Source organism: Acipenser ruthenus, chromosome 39, assembly GCF_902713425.1.
Source record: "Acipenser ruthenus chromosome 39, fAciRut3.2 maternal haplotype, whole genome shotgun sequence".
Lineage (NCBI taxonomy): Eukaryota > Metazoa > Chordata > Actinopteri > Acipenseriformes > Acipenseridae > Acipenser > Acipenser ruthenus.
Window position 1 is genome coordinate 5,709,329 of NC_081227.1, and position 17,434 is coordinate 5,726,762.

Below are 17,434 nucleotides of genomic sequence, written 5' to 3' on the forward strand. Positions count from 1 at the left end.
GCAAAGCCATTGCTGGTGAAGCAGGGCACTGTATAATCACACAAATAGGTGTGGCAATTTATTCTTATCTTTTGGTTTCATATACAATGTGCCTGTCTCCTAGTATAAGCACCACATTAAAGCATTGTAAAGGAATTTGTCATAGATTTTCATATTTTTCTACCTGTGTCTATAATCTATTAGTCTATAAGTCTCACACACAAGTCCATGCACTTATCTCGCATATAAGCACACTTTCATTACATAAGCATAGGAGCCTATTTGCGTGGTTATGCAGTGATACACTGCCATTACAATCGTACCCCAGTGGCTTTTTCAAACTGTTCTGTTAGGGGTGGCTTTGTAATGTGGACTACCTTGAGACTTCAGCCAGTTTGGAAACTAAGTATCACTTAGTACTTTTCTAGTGGTCGCACAGTAAGTGGATAAGCTGGGATCCCTTGACTCCCAGTCCTCTACTCTAACCACTAAGTTAGACTGCCTCCATTGCTGATTATGCAAAGGTTAGAGATAAAACATGCAGGGGGAGAAGAGAAATCCTTGTACCTTGTACCACTATTATGCCAAAAAGAGAGAAGCGTGCTCTACGGCTAATTTTATTGTTGGTTAAGCTAAACTGGCCATTTTAAAATCCCACAAGGCAAAGAGAGGGGGACCGGGAGGGGATAATGTAGTTGATATTTTTAGGGTACTGGTTGTCACCAGATTTAAAATTGAATTTTCTTTTTACAAAGTGACTGGTGATTTGGAGGGGTTCAAAACAAAGTGGTGCTTTAACAGTGCGCTGTGTGAGGTGGGTGAAGGTTGTGAATTAAACATCCATTTTTAAATAATAACAAAAAAAGGAATGTGATGTTAACAAAATAACATCACATTCTCTCTCTATCTATCTCTCTCTCTCTTGCTGATGTGTAGCAGCTGCCGCTGCTGCCTTTGATTTCCCTCCTGCCCCAGATCTGCTCTCTAATGAGCAAAGAACCCAATCAATAATTTACTGGAGTTTGAATAGAACTGGGGTGATCAGCGCTTGTTTACGTAAAGGTTGCAATCAGTGTCAGTCTCTCTCTCTCTCTCTCTCTCTCTCTCTCTCTCTCTCTCTCTCTCTCTCTCTCTCTCTCTCTCTCTCTCTCTTGCTCTCTCTCTCTCTCAGTCGTACGCCAATATCATATGCACACATTTAACATGCTTACACAAACTTGACATTTGCATGACTCTGTTTCTACAATCTAACTATTCGTTTCAATCCTTGTAACCCTGTATCTTATTGATTTGTGAACTCCTCTCTCCACTTTCCTTCAGTGCCCCCTGATGACCCAGTGATCAACGGGGGTCCCATAGTGAGCCTGAGGGCTGGGGACCCCCTCAACCTGACCTGCCGGGCCAATAACGCCAAGCCTGCCGCCACCATCATCTGGATCCGGAACGGAGAGGTGCTTAACGGAGCCATGTATTCCAAGGTAGGGGGCGCTGTTTGTGTCGGGACTAACTTTCTGAGTCACACTTGCCATTTTTTTAAATTCCTGAAATCTTTCCTTTGAAAAGCCTCTGTGAAGGCATCATGCAGCCCTCTCGCTCTGGTTAGTCCGCACCTACAGTATACAGTAAGCAGCCGAACGTTATCTATTTCACTTTGTTCCCTATAAGGTTTACCTAATAATGTTTTATAGATAAGGGGTCCCCGAGTGGCTCACCTGGTAAAAGCATGGATGTGTGGTGTGCAGGGCGAGTCATACAGTCAGGGGAGCGCAGGGGAGCGTCCTGGCTGTGCGAAGTTGTTGGTCTTTATTGGGGATTCTCCTCATCACACTACAGCAAACCCTACCGGCCACCTGTAGGACTGGTCTGGGTGGAGAAGAGGAAACTGGCTCGGTCGTGGGGTCGGAGGACACCCACTGAACCTTCAGTTCTCCTCAGCTGTGGGGGAAATTGCTGCGGTGAGGGGATATAAATATATATATATATATATATATATATATATATATATATATATATATATATATATATGAGGTAAGGTTAAAGCATCTATAACTGCTTGTTAAAATAATCCTGGCTCTTCAGTACAGTGGTAAGAGGCTCGCTTGCGGCGTGCGTGGTCACAGATTTGCACCCAGCACATACATATTTTAGCTCTTGGATGATAATGTGGGGAATGAAAACGCAGTCATTTATCTAGAATTGATTATTTTACGGATAGGAATGTCAGGGCTGTGAAGCTGAGCTGAGCTTATCTCTTCCTCTGTAGATAAGAGTCTTTAACCTTCAAAGTGACTGCTCTATCAGCCCCTCAATTTCCCTTCTTTTTCAGACAGCCTTCATCTCCGTAAAGTTTGCAATATAATTAGACTTTTAACAGCTCTCACTAAAAAAAAAAAAAAAAAACTCTGGAAAGTGTTACTAATTAACATTTAATAAAAAAAATATATAAATGTAATATTTTCCTCGTCTGCGAGACATGTAGTTTGTCTAATTGCAGAGCAGAATATTAATTTCAAACGAGAGTCATTTGCATTTTCTTGTAACCGCGTTTTTTTTTTTTTTTTCAAGCTAATTAACCTTCTTGACTTACAGTAGTGCGTACTGCAGAAATTAAAGGTAGGCTCTGGAAGACACCGAATGAAGGTTTTTAAAAGGGAAAATAGGCAAGAAAAATGTATTAACGTGAGGTGTTTGGTTTACATCAAATAAAACCCCACTAAAGTTTCTCTAACCCTGGAACATAATAGGATGTACTTCAATCGCTCCTGAGATTTCTGCATCTATTTCCATATCCTTAACACCTGTAGTCAGTGGTGTAGTGCTATATTTAGAAGCGAGGGGTCGCTATTATCTAACCCCCCCCCCCCACCACCACCACCACCTCAACCCTACCACGCCACCTGCAGTCCCTGTTTCCTCATACACTCAACAGAACCGCACTTTATCACTAGTAGTTACGGTATTTGAAAGGGCTAACAAGTGTACCAATTGATTACAAATTCAGACAGGTATTGAGTATTATTGTAAAGCAACTAGACTTACAGCTATTTATATTAAATATACAAATACTGTACATATATTTCACACACTTCATACAGTAATACACACATGATTAAACCGCCATCATTGTTATTATTATTCCTATGCGTAACACCCCCCCTTGTATATATTGAATGGTTTGGTCCAGAATCAGCTCGTCTCACTGTCCTATTGCAGTCGCTTAATGAGACTGAGGTTTTGGAACAGAAGTGCATCTGTTTGGAAAAAAAGATGTGTAAGCCCACAGGTATCCTTTATTTGTTTGTTGCGATTGAGTTTTATCTTTTAAATAAATGTTTAGCTTATTTTATCTACATTATTTCTTATATAGGGGTCTAAAAATAAGAACTGTTCCAATTATCACAACTAACTTTAAAACTCTGACACCTTAGCACAGTTTTAATACAGGTTCCCTTCACCTCTCTACATTATTCACACCTGTTGTTCCAGACCATGCATGCTATATTCAAACCTTTTTCATTGTTTATCTCTCAGGGGTTTCTTACGGTTATTGTATTCTTTCCTTATTTGTATGGGTTATACACATGTATATCTCCATATAATAATAGGAGCAAAACAGTTCAATATTCTACACGTGAAGTACAGAAGCGGTGCTCTCCCTGCCCAAGAGAAGTGTGGGAGCGGTGCTCTCCCTGCCCAAGAGAAGTGGGGGTGCGGTGCTCTCCCTGCCCAAGAGAAGTGGAGGAGCGGTGCTCTCCCTGCCCAAGAGAAGCGGGGGAGTGGTGCTTTCCCTGCCCAAGAGAAGTGGGGGAGCGGTGCTCTCCCTGCCTACAGTCCAACATTGAGTAGTTCTTTCGAGACTCTGCTAATGCAAAGTTGATAACAATGGGGGTGCATGTTCTTCACTGTTCAGCCCCTTTCCAGGGTTATGATAATGGAAGCATATGCAAGATCCTGGCAATGTTGTTCAGCAGTTGTTCTAATATCTGGGGGGACGTCGGAGAAGCAGGGAAACTCACCAAAGTAGTCTTAAAGAAGTATTCATTGACTAAACCCAAAGTTAGCGCCAACCAGGAGTTTAAAATTAATTGTCTTCCTTTCTAGCAAAGATCTTATTAGCTCTGGTCCCCTTGTTCTTATACGGCTACACATCAAAGGACTAAACTGGTTCTTTCCTATCATTCTCCTGCGCTGCCAGGGAAGTCTTAATCAGATGTGGTCTAGATGCAATCCAACCTACGGAACAGGACATGATTAGTTACCAGAGAGCATCTAGATAATCTACAGAGTGGTCCTTGAAAAATCTGCATATCCATAATTGATATAGATAGATAGATAGATTTTAAAGCTTTGGTTCTCCTCACATTAAAGCTCCAAGAGCATGGTTACTTTTTGCAGGGTTTGGGTGTCACCTGGCCCCACTCATTCAGAAGTGGCTACACCCCCCCCACCCCCCCCAGCTTCCAGGTATGGAATCCAATGGAACCTCATGCCAGTGCTAAGCTAACCAGACATGTTCTGGACCCCCCCCCCCCCACTATAATAATAACAAGATTCTTGGAACATTAATATGCATGTATTATTCAGATCATTTAGGTAGAATTTTAATATAAGGTTTCATTACTTTTTAAAATTGAAAGGAGAGAAATGTAGAATTAATTACTGCTATTACAGAACAGTCTGTCAGTTTTCTGCAACTCCGAGGGAAGGGCAATTAAGATGTAACTTTAATAGCGATGTAAATGTGGTTCCTTTGTCACATCTTTATAACCTCAGCAGACAGGGGTAATAGTGGATGGGAATGATGGTTTAGGGAAATGGGAGCTACTTAGCCTACCTCCCACGTAAGCCATGACTGAATTGTTTGGGCAGATGGTTAGAAATAGACTTTTCATATTTCTACAATAGCGAGCTCTGTTCAAACGATTATATTCCAATTAAAAAAAATGCTTTGAGGTCTGATTTCTGACTCGTGATTTGAAATGTAATAATGTTAATCTAACTCAGAAAGTGGGCTAAAACTGTAAAAGAGAGAAAAAAATAACTTTGACTCAGTAGCATTATCTTAACCAATCTCTGTAAGTTTTATCATGATTTTACCATTTATTTTAATATTCTTCCCTATGCTTTCCTGTGCTGTCCTATGCTTCCCTCTCTGTGCTCCCTGTGCCTAACCCTTACCTAGTAAAAGAAACTTTGACAAGCGTTTCGACTAGAAGTCGTCGTTCAGAAGACATTGAGGACGTTTGTTAAAATAATCTTTAAAGTCTTTTAGTATCCAGAGTATTACAACACACTTTTATCCTTTACCATGCTTGACCATGCTTCTTTGAGTCTGGTCGCTTTTTATAAGGCTTACCGTTTTTGACCCTGCTTCCATGGGCTCATCACGTTTTGCTAGTGTGTCCACCTGTCCCTGTTTTCCCTGGATTCCTGATTTTGAGGAAGGTGTCCTGGGATTTCAGTATGCCTTCCCTGGACATTAAAAGATCCTGGTTTTAAATATTATCCTGTTTTAAATGTTGTGCTTCCGCATCCATGTAGATTACAACGGCAACCCTGCAATGCTAGCACAGTAAGTTGAGCAGAAGTTAGATCAATCAAGCTACACTATTACTGCAATGGACACACAGTATTAATGGGGTGTCAATATTACAATAGTTATCAATGTTACCTTTTGGATGACTATAGGATTTCTAGATTTCCGTTCCCTGTTTTTTGTGCCTAAGAGGTGGCACCACGATGCTTCTCCTTTGTCCCAGAACTTGCTTCTGCTCGTCCAGTGCTTAACTATGCTACAGTTCTCCTTCTGTTCCCCAAGCACAGACAGTAACCCTCTTGTTTCGTCACAGACGCTCCTGCGGGATGGCCGTCGGGAGAGCACGGTCAGCACGCTCTACATCTCCGCCTCCAACATCGAGACCGGCCAGCAGATCATCTGCAGGGCTTCCAACAAGGCCGTGCCCAACGGGAAGGAGACCAGCATCACCATCGACATACAGCGTGAGAGCCACACTTCTTTTCTTATTGGAACTCTGTGTCGTGGACCCCATTGAATAGTTGACCGTGGTATTTTTGCAGTTTTCCACTGCGCTTTTCCCATGTTGTACTATGCATTTATCATAGTTTACTCTGGTTTTCCAAGTTTGTTAATATGCTTTACCATACCTCGCTGTTCTTTACAATGCTTACTTATGCTTTACCTTGCTTTCACTGTGCTTTATTACACTAGGGGAACATTTTATGAGGGATCTTGTATCGAAGTGACAGGGAATTAAAAGTGGTTTAGTTGTCTTAGAAATCAATACTAAAAGTTCAGCAGCTTTTTTTTTTGCTTTTTTTATGAAGGCTACTGACAGGCTACATATCCAGATTTGAAGTTCTGATTAGGATGTGTGTCTAAAGCTCTGAGTAAAAACCTTCACCACCATCTCAATTACAATCTGCAGCCAGGAATCGTTATAAATCTGGAGTCACATCTAGCTAAAATCAAGCACCATTTGTATCAACTTGAGGGATTTAAAAACAAAGGAACCTAGCACTACTCAGAATCCCTTCAGGGCCATTAAGCATGCCCATTAAACCATAAAATGCTATCTAAAGATCCACTGCTGTTGACAGCACCATTATTTTACTGTGTACAGTAGGCGATTCTGTACAGGAGATCACAGCTAAATGTGGAAGATAATTAACAACTGTTTGAAGATATATTAGACAGTTGATATGAATACACTCTAATAAGCATACCTTACTGAGGGCATTTATAAAAAGCTTATAAATACTTTATAACACAAAGCTTTACACTGGTAATGTGTCATTAAAATGTTATTGTAATAAACTGTTATTCCTTGTTAAAACTTTTATAACAGATCATTAGATGTTTTAAAAGCTGATCCTTGTGTGGCTACGGTGGGAAGCAGTGGGAAGGAGAGAATCTGGCTATCAGTTTTCTGTTTTGTTGTTTACAAGGAGAACAGGTGTTTCATGAATAAATGATGGCCGTGGGCTGTAAGGTTGGGACTGAGGGACTGGAGTCTCTCCTCCACAGTCCTGCAGGAGCCCTCTAAACCAGGTAGGGGGCGCTCTCCCCTCTGAGCAGCTCATTTATATTGATGAGCGACAGCTGGTAAAGTGGAGAGCTGGGTAACTGCCAAGATAGTAGGGGTTGAATCAAAAGAGTTGAGAAACGAGAGAGAAAGGAGGGAAGGGGGAGGAATAGGCAGGGTAGAACAGAATGTATATTAACCACCTGGAAAATAAAAACAATTGAACCAAGGGGGCTTAGAACTGGGGGCCGAATTGACAAAAATATATAAGGATGCAGTTCATGCAGAATTGATCAGGTCTTAATGTGCCCATTTGTATCCCTGCTGAAATGCTCTCTTGGGGGGAGATGTATCGAGCATTTGTGATGGCATTAAGGCCATAGTGCTGAGTTCATACCGGCCTTAAAATTGCCCCGTTTGTATCATGACACTTTTGACATGTTAAGGCCGTGTTAGCACCGCCACAATGCGCTCCGACGCTCATTAGCCGTGCATTTTAAGGCGTGTCAAGCCTTAATTATATGCAAAGAATACACAAAGAAAAAGTCAGAAAGCAGCTGATAGGAAAGAGCATTATGGCAGCAGTCATAACGTATTTCTTACAATGGAGAGTGCAGGCTCCTAACCTTCCTGAACAGCCCAGGAACAGAGGGAGAGTATTTAGCGTCTGCATTACCCTTTTTGATCTCGCTTGGGATTAAATAATAGCTCGATACTGGCTATTTCATTATGTACAATTGTTTGTATTTGTCGTATAATAAACTTGGTTCATTAAGTAATCCTTTTCATTATGTATATTTGGTTTTATCTGTTGTACAATAATAATATAATATAAAGTCAAGACACTTAGTCAACACGGGTCATTTTTGCCTCTGTAGATGAGCTACCCGGGGTTTAGTGGATTAAAACCTGTACATTTTATTTAAAACACAGGGTAGCCCATTTTGAGCTGTCATTTCTGCCTCTCCAAATGGCCTACCTATTGTTCAATGGAGGTATCCCATTTGGAGGAGAGGCACTATTTTTCAGATTAGTCTGTTAATCTGTGCTACCGGTAGCCCATTTTGAGCACTGGTGCAGCGCATTTAAGCATTTAAATGTGGCAGCTTAATACATTTGTGATGGGGTAAAATTTGTGCCGCGGCAGAGCGCTACTTTACACTCCAACTATTTAGTGCTGCGTTGGTCGAGGGGCTTTCAGCAGCTGGAGGGTTAATGCCTGTGATCTACTTCCCTCTGCAATCCCTCCGGTTCAGTTCCGTTTCAGTGCTGGAGTGCTTTCTCTGGCCCTGTCCTACTTTCTTTGGCTTGAGAGCTGCCCTCCCCAGAGACTCAATATTAGGTATCTCTTTGGCTTATTTATTCAGCTGAACAGAAAGCACTTTAGCTCAGAGAAAACGACGAGCGCTCTTCTGAATTTGTGCCTGATAGCGATCTGCTATTTGAGATGCTTCGGGCTGGTATCTGATACCGTGGGGACTCTGATTGACAGAGTGCAGTGGTGTGGACTGCTGCTTATCCCCTGACGTAGCGTAGGAATAATAATGGTAGTTCTGTGTACCCATTTGAAGCTTACTAATTGACACATTTGTTCTGCTACTGAAACCGATAACGTCAGGGGTTACAAAAAAAAGTAATTATAGATATAAGCTCTGAGCCTTGTGCTAGACTTTCGTTACTTCTAATACCCCTCGTCTTCTGAAGTGTAGCTGAAGTTATCCTTCAGGTCCAGCTGTTTTGTACTTTGCACCGAGAAGTCAAGCTGCGTAAGTAGAAGGGGAGTGGTAGAAATGGCACTGAAGCTGTGAAGGGTAGTGGAATAGATTCTTGGGACCTGTCAAAGTCGCTGATTCAAGGGAAGGAATTGAGATAGAAGACTAAGTGAGTATAAGGACCGTCAACGAGCTGTTCCACCCGCACTGAACACTTTGAACACTTTCTTTCATCAGCAACCTTACCTCTCCCACTCCGTTCATTACTTCCCTGGGCTCACTCTTTGAATAAATGCATTGTAAATAATTGAAGAACAAAAATAGCAACATTTGCTGAGAATAATTAATCAGGAAATGCAGATGTGCTGGGAGAAGGGGCTGCTTGTCTTGTGTCAGTGTGCCTCAAGTTCCCTTCACTGAAACTGCGCTTATTCTCTTTTAATGCGTTAGTGTAAGTATTTTTTACAATTCTTCATCAGGTAAAATCATTGTCACCCCTCTCAATGAGTGTGCACACTGTTAAAAGAGAAAGGGGGCTTTTGAAAACATCAATGGGACATTTAATGCAATCATTTCACAATCTAGCAACTCTCTACCAAATACGCCCAGCTTCGGTATGGTTGAGGCTCCGGCTTCTTGATGAGATCATTTTGATGATCCTTTAACCCTATGTTGCTTACTGAAATGATACTACAATTCCAACACTAGTCACCAGGTAGCACTAAGTAAATATCGAAATACAATCTATATTATACAACAACAAAAAAATGAATGGTAGAAGTTTTTTTTTTTTTTTTTTTAAGGTCTCCTTGTGTCTCAGCAGGACCATGATTAGTGCAAACTTGACTTCATGCTTGACAGTACCTGAGATTTAAGGGGCGTTTGACCCCAGTCCCTTTAATAGTTTCCTTCCAGGCCGACTGCTGTCGTGACTGATTGTATTTTTGTACCTCCATTACTCCCACCTCCCCGCCCTCTCCTCGCTCAATCACAGATGCGCACAGCTGAGACACTCAATCTGAAGAGACGGACGCTGCGTTCTGGCAGGCTGTCCTTGTGCCATGTAGGTCTTCCTTTGTGAGTCACATTGACACGTTTCTTCTGACTCTCTGAAGTGGTAGGTGATCAGATCGTTGTTTATGGGTCTCAGATTGATTCAGCTGAAGTGGTGTTGATGAGGGGTTCCTAAATACTTAAAGACTTTAGAGGTGTGAGGTCACACAGGGTATTATCAGCGTGTCCTAAAATAATGCTTCAGACACAGCAGGATACCAAATCCAATTCCTCATTCTAAACATAAACATATTTTCATTCCTCCCCTAATCAATGTAACCCCTGTTCACTGCTTCCTTAGAATTCAGTGAGTGTGCACAGAACGTATAGAACTTGAAGCATTAAAAGAACAATGGGGATGTCTGATAGGTCAGTGTCTTGCATGCATGTATTTAGGGCTAGTGTGGGAATCACTATGTTTCATGGCAAGTAACTTCAGTTCGATGGTCTCCACTAGACATCAGTGCACGTTACAAAATCACCACCCCATTCTGAGAAGCTGCCACAATTGCTTGAGAGAGGACTGAATACACTGCAGGATCTGGAAGAATGTGTTCCAGTGCCATTGTCTCTCACCTTCATCACTAGGTACACAAGCAGCACATTAAAATAACTATTTTATGCACATTAAAATAACCATTCAGTTGATTGGTGGCGGATCTTAATACATTCAATCGCGGAAAATCCTCCCTGCTATTTTCCATTTTTTACAGACGAAACCCACCAAACAGATTCATAAGCACGATTAGATGTCTAAATGTCACAGCCTTGATGCACAGCACGTCCTGTTTTAATTAATGATATTTCGTTTCTCAAACGGATAATGCTTTACATTTGGTTAAAACTGTCTTAGCATGTGTGGTTATATAGTAATCACTTTGCAAATACACTTTAAATATAGTTCAATTATAAAAGAGATTGGCAACTGACAGCCTTTTTAAATGTGTAATATAATATGCTTTTGCATTGTATCTGCACAGCACTGTGTGTAATTTCTGTTGCTACAATGCAGTTACATTGTACTCTCCTTATATCTTGGTATTTGTGGGTTCTGTGTTCATTAGTTTCCCGTTGTCAAAAAGAGCGAATGCAGCTTTAAGGAAAGATAAATGCAATAATGTTGGCAACTCTGAAGAAGCTGGCCGATTTGTTTCAAAAGCCATCTGGTTTTCTCTCTCTGAACCTGCGATCAAACTCACAGCTCCGACTACTGGTGTTTCTTTTCTTTCTTTCTTTCTTTCAGTTTTTTGTCCCTTCCCCTCTAAAAAAAAAAAAAATTAACAAAACTGCATATTGTTGCCTCGTTCTACAGGCTGCCTCAATCAGGCAGTGATCTCATGCATGTATACATCGAAGAGACAGACACTTGAAAGTTGCAAAACTGACTCCTTTATTAAATGCATGATGCCCACTACCTTTCAGGTCAAAGGATGGATCTTGTTATTGATAATTATTTGGTACAGGCAAGCCATTATATCAAGCCATATTTATCAATCTTACCCCGTCAGATTAAGCCATACTGTAGGTGTATTTATTGAATGCCTTTTACAGCACTGGGGAATAACCCTAGCTTGAATCAACCAGTCTGGAGCTATCCCTGGATTACTGCTAAAAATGAGTGGTCGATTCAGGCCAGGAGGATGTTTTTGGCAGTAGGGTACAGGTTGATCAAATCGCCCCCTACGCCTCTGAGATCCTCAGCCTTTTAAAATTCAACCAGAAGTTGTTCTGTGATTTAGCACAGGTCAGAACATGGGTTGAGGACACACTTTTGAAATTGAAGGTAGAGGAAAGCTGTCAGACTTGGAGTAGCAGTCAATCTGTCAAGTGACAAACGTGGGCCTCTTTTATGTGCATCAGAAGGACTTCAGAAGGACTGAAGCCTGGCAATATGTTTTTGTTTTGTTTTTTCGAAGGCAGCCCCTGGTAAAATGTGAGAGATGCTGCCGGGTGATTAGATGCAGATGAGCAGGAGGATGGCACCTGGGTTGTTTTAGTCTCTGAAGACTCTCACAGCTGAGCAGAGCCGCCCAGCTGCACGTCTGGAGGGGTACTGTGGCCTGTTTGTGCGCCACGCTGCTGTGTCCTTTATTTACTGAGAAACCATCGCTCCAGGATAACCCAAATGAGACGCAACATCTTGTTTCCGGTTTAGAGTTAGTGCTGCTGCTGCCCAGTTTACATCTGGCGCTACAGAGTTCTCTAACTTGCCCATGCAGTCAGTGACTGAGTGTGGGTTTGATGACATAACCCTTAGTGGCCCCTAGTTCTTTGTTCTAACCATTATTTAATCTGGTAGGAAACACTGAGAGGTCCAGTCTGTGTCCTTCACTCACTGCCATGTCCAGTCTGTGTGTCTCTCACTTATTGATAACTACGATCTGGACTGCTACTCAACCTTAGATATATATAATCTACCAGTAACACTTTGCATAACTACCAGTAAATACACGTGCACTTGTACATATATACAATGTTATATACACTCACTGGTGCGGAATTTAGAAATGTTAAATGAAACGTAGTGAATTCAATGGCAAACGCTTCCACTGGAAGCCTTTGTCATTTTGCAGTTTCGTTTTTGTGGTGTTTCTAAAGGTACTAAACCTTGTTTATCACGACTCGTTTTGTATTTCTATCACGCACACACAAATTCACTTCTAACAGCCAGCCTGATGAATAGAGTGTCAAATGTTTGTACTTTCCATTTAACCCTGAGAAGAGTTTGCAGTAAAGTGAGGCGCTGGGCGACATCTTCAAGGAGGTGCTCTCTCGTCCTTGCTGAGTGTGAACATGAGGGATGGGGGCTGTGCCGGCACTCTCCAGGACCCCCTGACCTCACTAATTGAGAAGTGTTACTAATCCCATCCGAGCAGTACAGCCATTAACCTCTGTCTTAATCCCCCTGTTAACGGCAGTTATTAATGCTCCACTTTCCAGTGAGCTCACCTTCAGTTGCTGGCATTTGCATAATGCTAAAATAATAACCTGCAATGCATCGCTCTCTGAGTTTCAAAGCTTCGCAAGATGTTTCAGTGCTGTTAGTTGCATTTAATGCTCGGCAGAGCTCTCTCCATTCCAGACTGCTCTGTGTCAGGGAGATTTGGAGAACAAACTCAATTCCAATTCATGTTTCCTTTGTTCCGTTTTAATATTCCTCTTAGAATCTTAGAAGATTCAGCTTTGTGATCTTGAGATATTTCATGTTGAAGTTGGGCAGAGACTCTAAACTTGCAAGATGGGTGGGGGGGGGGGGGGGGTGTGAGGGGTGACCTTCCTTGTAACTCCATAATGATGTCAACACCTGACATTTTAATAGCATCTGAAGTTATTTACTCAAAACTGCATTTGAGTAGCTTTTAGTAACACCTCCTAGATACATTATTGTATTCATCATAATAAACTTGAGATCTTACCTGAACACGTTTAAAATTTGAAACTCATTGTCTGGAGCTTTGTGTTATTTACATTATCGTTGATACACTGCAGTTTGAGGTTCAAGCTACACCTGCATATATTAAGTGGATGGAAGCTGAAAAGACTTTTTAAAAACACCCTTTTCCTATACCAATACAGCACTAGCATCATTTTAATAGCAACACTGTATTTATCTTAAGTATTTCAATTGTGGGGAAACCTCAACGTTTCTAGAAATATATTTCAATTCTCATCCCTCTCATTAAACCTGCATGATGCCACGTTCACTCCAGAGCTCAACGCTGCCTCGGGGGCCAGTTGTAAAGGAACCTAATCCTGGATCCAGGCTTCAATCTGAGCGGAGCTTCAGTGCTCTTCGAAGACTGGAGTCATGGCTTTGTAATTACATGACTCAGAAGCGACTGAATAATATAGATATTTGCCACTCATCACTCACGACAGCATTGTGCCAACAATGTATTGCTTTGAATGATTGCTGCAGGAATCTCTTTGGATCTTTTAATTAGACGTAGAATGGATGCAATGTTTTGTTCTACTTGTTTGTAACATATTTTATTATTTCAGATAGAATAATCTTCATGCATGCCCCAGCTACAGAACCTGCCCCCCACACACACACTTTTGAAAGCAAGGTTACGCCTCTGAACGCATGCATATTATATTCACGTAATCACCAACATTAGCAGCATCATTAAAATCCCCGGCATTGTTAATTGTGGGTGAATTAATAGGAATCAGCGGGTAAAGGCAGACAGGTCGGAAAAGCAGAACCGCATTTAGTTTCTTTTTACACCTTCCCACCCTCAGCAAATTAGAGCAGGATCACACCTCTTGTGCTTAGCTTTTACAAGCAGGGTTCAATATCCTTGGCTTCCTGTTCCTGTGTGACAATACCAGAAGCCCATCGACAGAACCGCATTCCAGGTAATCTCCTGAGTTTTCATACCCCTTCTTTAAGGTGGCTTCAACATGGAATTGTTCTGACACGCAAATAATACTAATTTAAAATGAGCAAACAATTACCTTGTAAATATCAAAGGGCATAAAATGCATACATAAAAAATTAACATTTTAAATCAATCAATCAATCAATTTGTATTTTATATGGTGCCTTTTACAGTGGACCACCATCACAAAGCTCTTTATAAAACAGTGAGGAACAATGCATAATATATTAAATGCAGTGAAATACAGGGCATAGTACATTAAATACAAACAGTCAAAAAACAATGCAAATACATTAAATACAGGCATAATACATTAAATAAAAGGCTAGGATGTGAATTCTAAACATTGTGGATGCGTGTGTCAATATTCGCACTTGCTACACCCGGACAATACACCTCAAAAGCAAGTAGCAACGTTCACAAAGCAAGATTGCTGCTCTGAGTGGCAGAAACAGTGACGAGGATGTGACCCTAATCATAGATGTGTAAGTTGTACAAGCTGTTATGATGTAGGGACCCCAACAGCAGTCCTTTAAATGAGATTTGTACTTCAAATGTTAGCCTGGACTCACTGTCCCTCACTCTGAGACGTGTCTGCTTTACTAATCTAAATGATAATTGAAAGATGACTCGCTTCATTTTAATGACGTGCACCCTGAACCCCAGAGAATTAAAGGAAACATCAATTATCCTGCTAAATCCAGTGCAGGGGCATTGATGATGTGCTCTTAAAAAGAGCGTTTACAGCACGATTCCTTTTCCGTGCTAGATAGTGTGTCAGTAGTTTAATTATAGTAGTGGTTTGGATCAAATGACCTCTTTTACTGCAACTAGAAAGGAGATGCGTGTGATTCAAACATGGTGGTTCTAAGCTGGTTGTCGTTTTTTCTGGTTTTTGGACATGCTGGCTTAAGAGACAATGTATTTTCTTCACATGCTGGTTACGGTATTTTAATACGGGAACGCACAACAAATAAATGAAAACCCTGTTGTAAATGTAGTCCCATTTTATTTCAGCTTTTTAAGTATTTATAAAGCATTTAGAAATGCTGTCTCTAATTTTCATAACATACTCTATACATGTGCTTGATTATGTATTTTATACTGCTTATAAGGCCTCTCTCAAAATGATAAAAGTATTTATATTGGGAAATGCAAATCCATTTTATTTACAGTAAAGCTAACATGAAGCAAGGACCATTGCAAACTAGCATTACTGTGAAGAGCTGAACTGATACATGTGTGTTTGTGCCCCACAGACCCTCCACTTGTGAACCTGTCTGTAGAGCCTCAGCCCATTCTGGAGGGCAACCTGGTGAAGTTTCACTGCTCGGCTAAGGCCAACCCAGCCGTCACACAGTTCAGGTAAGAGGCTGCATGTGTACGCATCCACTTACTACCCTGATAGCTTGAAAACGACCCTCAGAATGAAAGTATAATATAAAAACACATGATCTGTGCCTCCAGAAGACAGCAATGGCATCCCAGTAGATACTAATACTACACAGTGGTCCTGATGCAGTAGCAAGCTGGTAATGATATGGCACCGTGGTACTGGGCACATGTAATTGCAGTGGTTTGCTGCGTGGATTTAGTTTAAATTCAGGAGAAAATTAGTCTTACTTTAATTAGAAGAGAACAATTAGGATACAGACAATGAGGAAATCAAAATAAATAATAATTATACAGGGATACTTTATGTTTAGTCCAAACGTGATTTAGGGTTACCCTTCAAAGCCCCTGGAGTGTCGGGGTGTGTCCTGGGACATTGGTTCGTGGATACTGCTGTTCAATGACCTCTTTTTGGTTTTCTAGTGGCAAGCAGCCCAACAGACTCATGTATTCTGTATCCAAGAGACACTAGCCTGGGTCTTTTGTGGAAGCTATGGATTAATCACATTCTGCAGCCCTGCTGCTGTGTAAGTGTATTGTGTGTGGCATTAGAGGTCTGACTACCTGCCCTGGATACACAATCTCCCCTCTACCTGCCTCAAATCAAACCCCTCTTCCATCAGTGCGCGGCAGCTGTGAGCCATTGAATAATTTATTTGTCAGACATACTTCCAAACCATCTATTTATGCAATTTTATATTTAAAAATAATCTATTCCTGTGGATAAAAATAAAAAATAAATGAAAGAAAAAATAGCACACTAAGAAAAATAAGAAAAGGTTTTACCTGGATTTACTCATTCATTTGTTTTAGTAGGCGCTGCCATTGCTGATTCCAAACAGGAGCCTGTAAGGTTCATATAGCCTGGCCTGGCAAACCAGTACTGTACTGCTGATTCAAACTTGTCAGTTCTAAGTGTGCAGATGTACAGAAATTGAACAGGTCCCAGTGGTTCATCTTCTCCATTTTGATTTGAGTCAGTTAATAGATGCCAAATTAAACGTGTTAAACATTACTGTATATATATATATCTAACCAGAAATATGTACACTGATGATATCTATTGGCCTGCGATCTATTCAGAGCAAGATGTTACAATAGTTGACCCATTAAGTGTCATTAGACTAGTTTGGCACTTCTGGAGCATTTTTAACTGGCATCTACCTGTTATTTTAAGTTATGATAACTTGCTCTAATTTTGTTAACCACTTAAGTTAAGTCTAAATGTAACTGTTAAAATATAGCCCTTCAGATGCTTTTATGACACCTCAGTATAAAATAATAAACTCAAGCCTAAAAATTATAAATGTCTTGATGTTTTCCTCCCCACAGTGATGGTAAAGCTCCAGGACGCAGCAGTTGGTAGCCAAAACGAAGGATTACATTTTTTTTTCTGTGAAGAAATATTGATTTAGAATGTAGCACGTTACATAAATGCACCTTGTGTTCTGATTTTTTTCAAAGGAAAATGAATTTGGTACTTAATGGGTGAGAAATACATGGAAGTGTAAATGGATTTCTGTACAGTTTTTTTATGTTCTTTACAGAAAGCAAAGGCTTTTATTGTAATTCCTATATTGACAGCAGAAGCACAAAGAGCTTTTCAATAATAGTTATATTGCATGCTTATTTTTGGAAATGCAGTGCTTCTGAGATTTTCAAGGCAAAAGGAAGCACAGAGGCTTCAGTGGAGGAGCAGGTGGAGGGCACAGCATGCTGGATTTGGAAACGGCGCTCTTCTAGAACGCTGTACATATTTCTAAATAAATTAATAATAAGGACTGGAAAATGGTTGCCATCCCAAGGGAAGCATTTTTTGGTCTGTTTATAGCAGGGGCTCATTCTGCACAAATAGTTTTATAAAAGATTC

The 17,434-nt window shown here is 40.8% G+C and overlaps 1 protein-coding gene across 2 annotated transcripts in view; it reads left to right on the forward strand.

Moving 5' to 3' along the window:
* LOC131707258 (kin of IRRE-like protein 3) overlaps positions 1-17,434 on the forward strand; it is a 159,458-nt gene that overhangs the window by 118,530 nt on the left and 23,494 nt on the right. For both annotated transcript variants that reach the window (XM_059009571.1, XM_059009570.1), the window contains exons 4-6: positions 1,300-1,457; positions 5,829-5,979; positions 15,432-15,537. In XM_059009571.1, the coding sequence (XP_058865554.1) occupies positions 1,300-1,457; positions 5,829-5,979; positions 15,432-15,537 (415 nt within the window). The remainder of the gene's footprint in view (positions 1-1,299; positions 1,458-5,828; positions 5,980-15,431; positions 15,538-17,434) is intronic.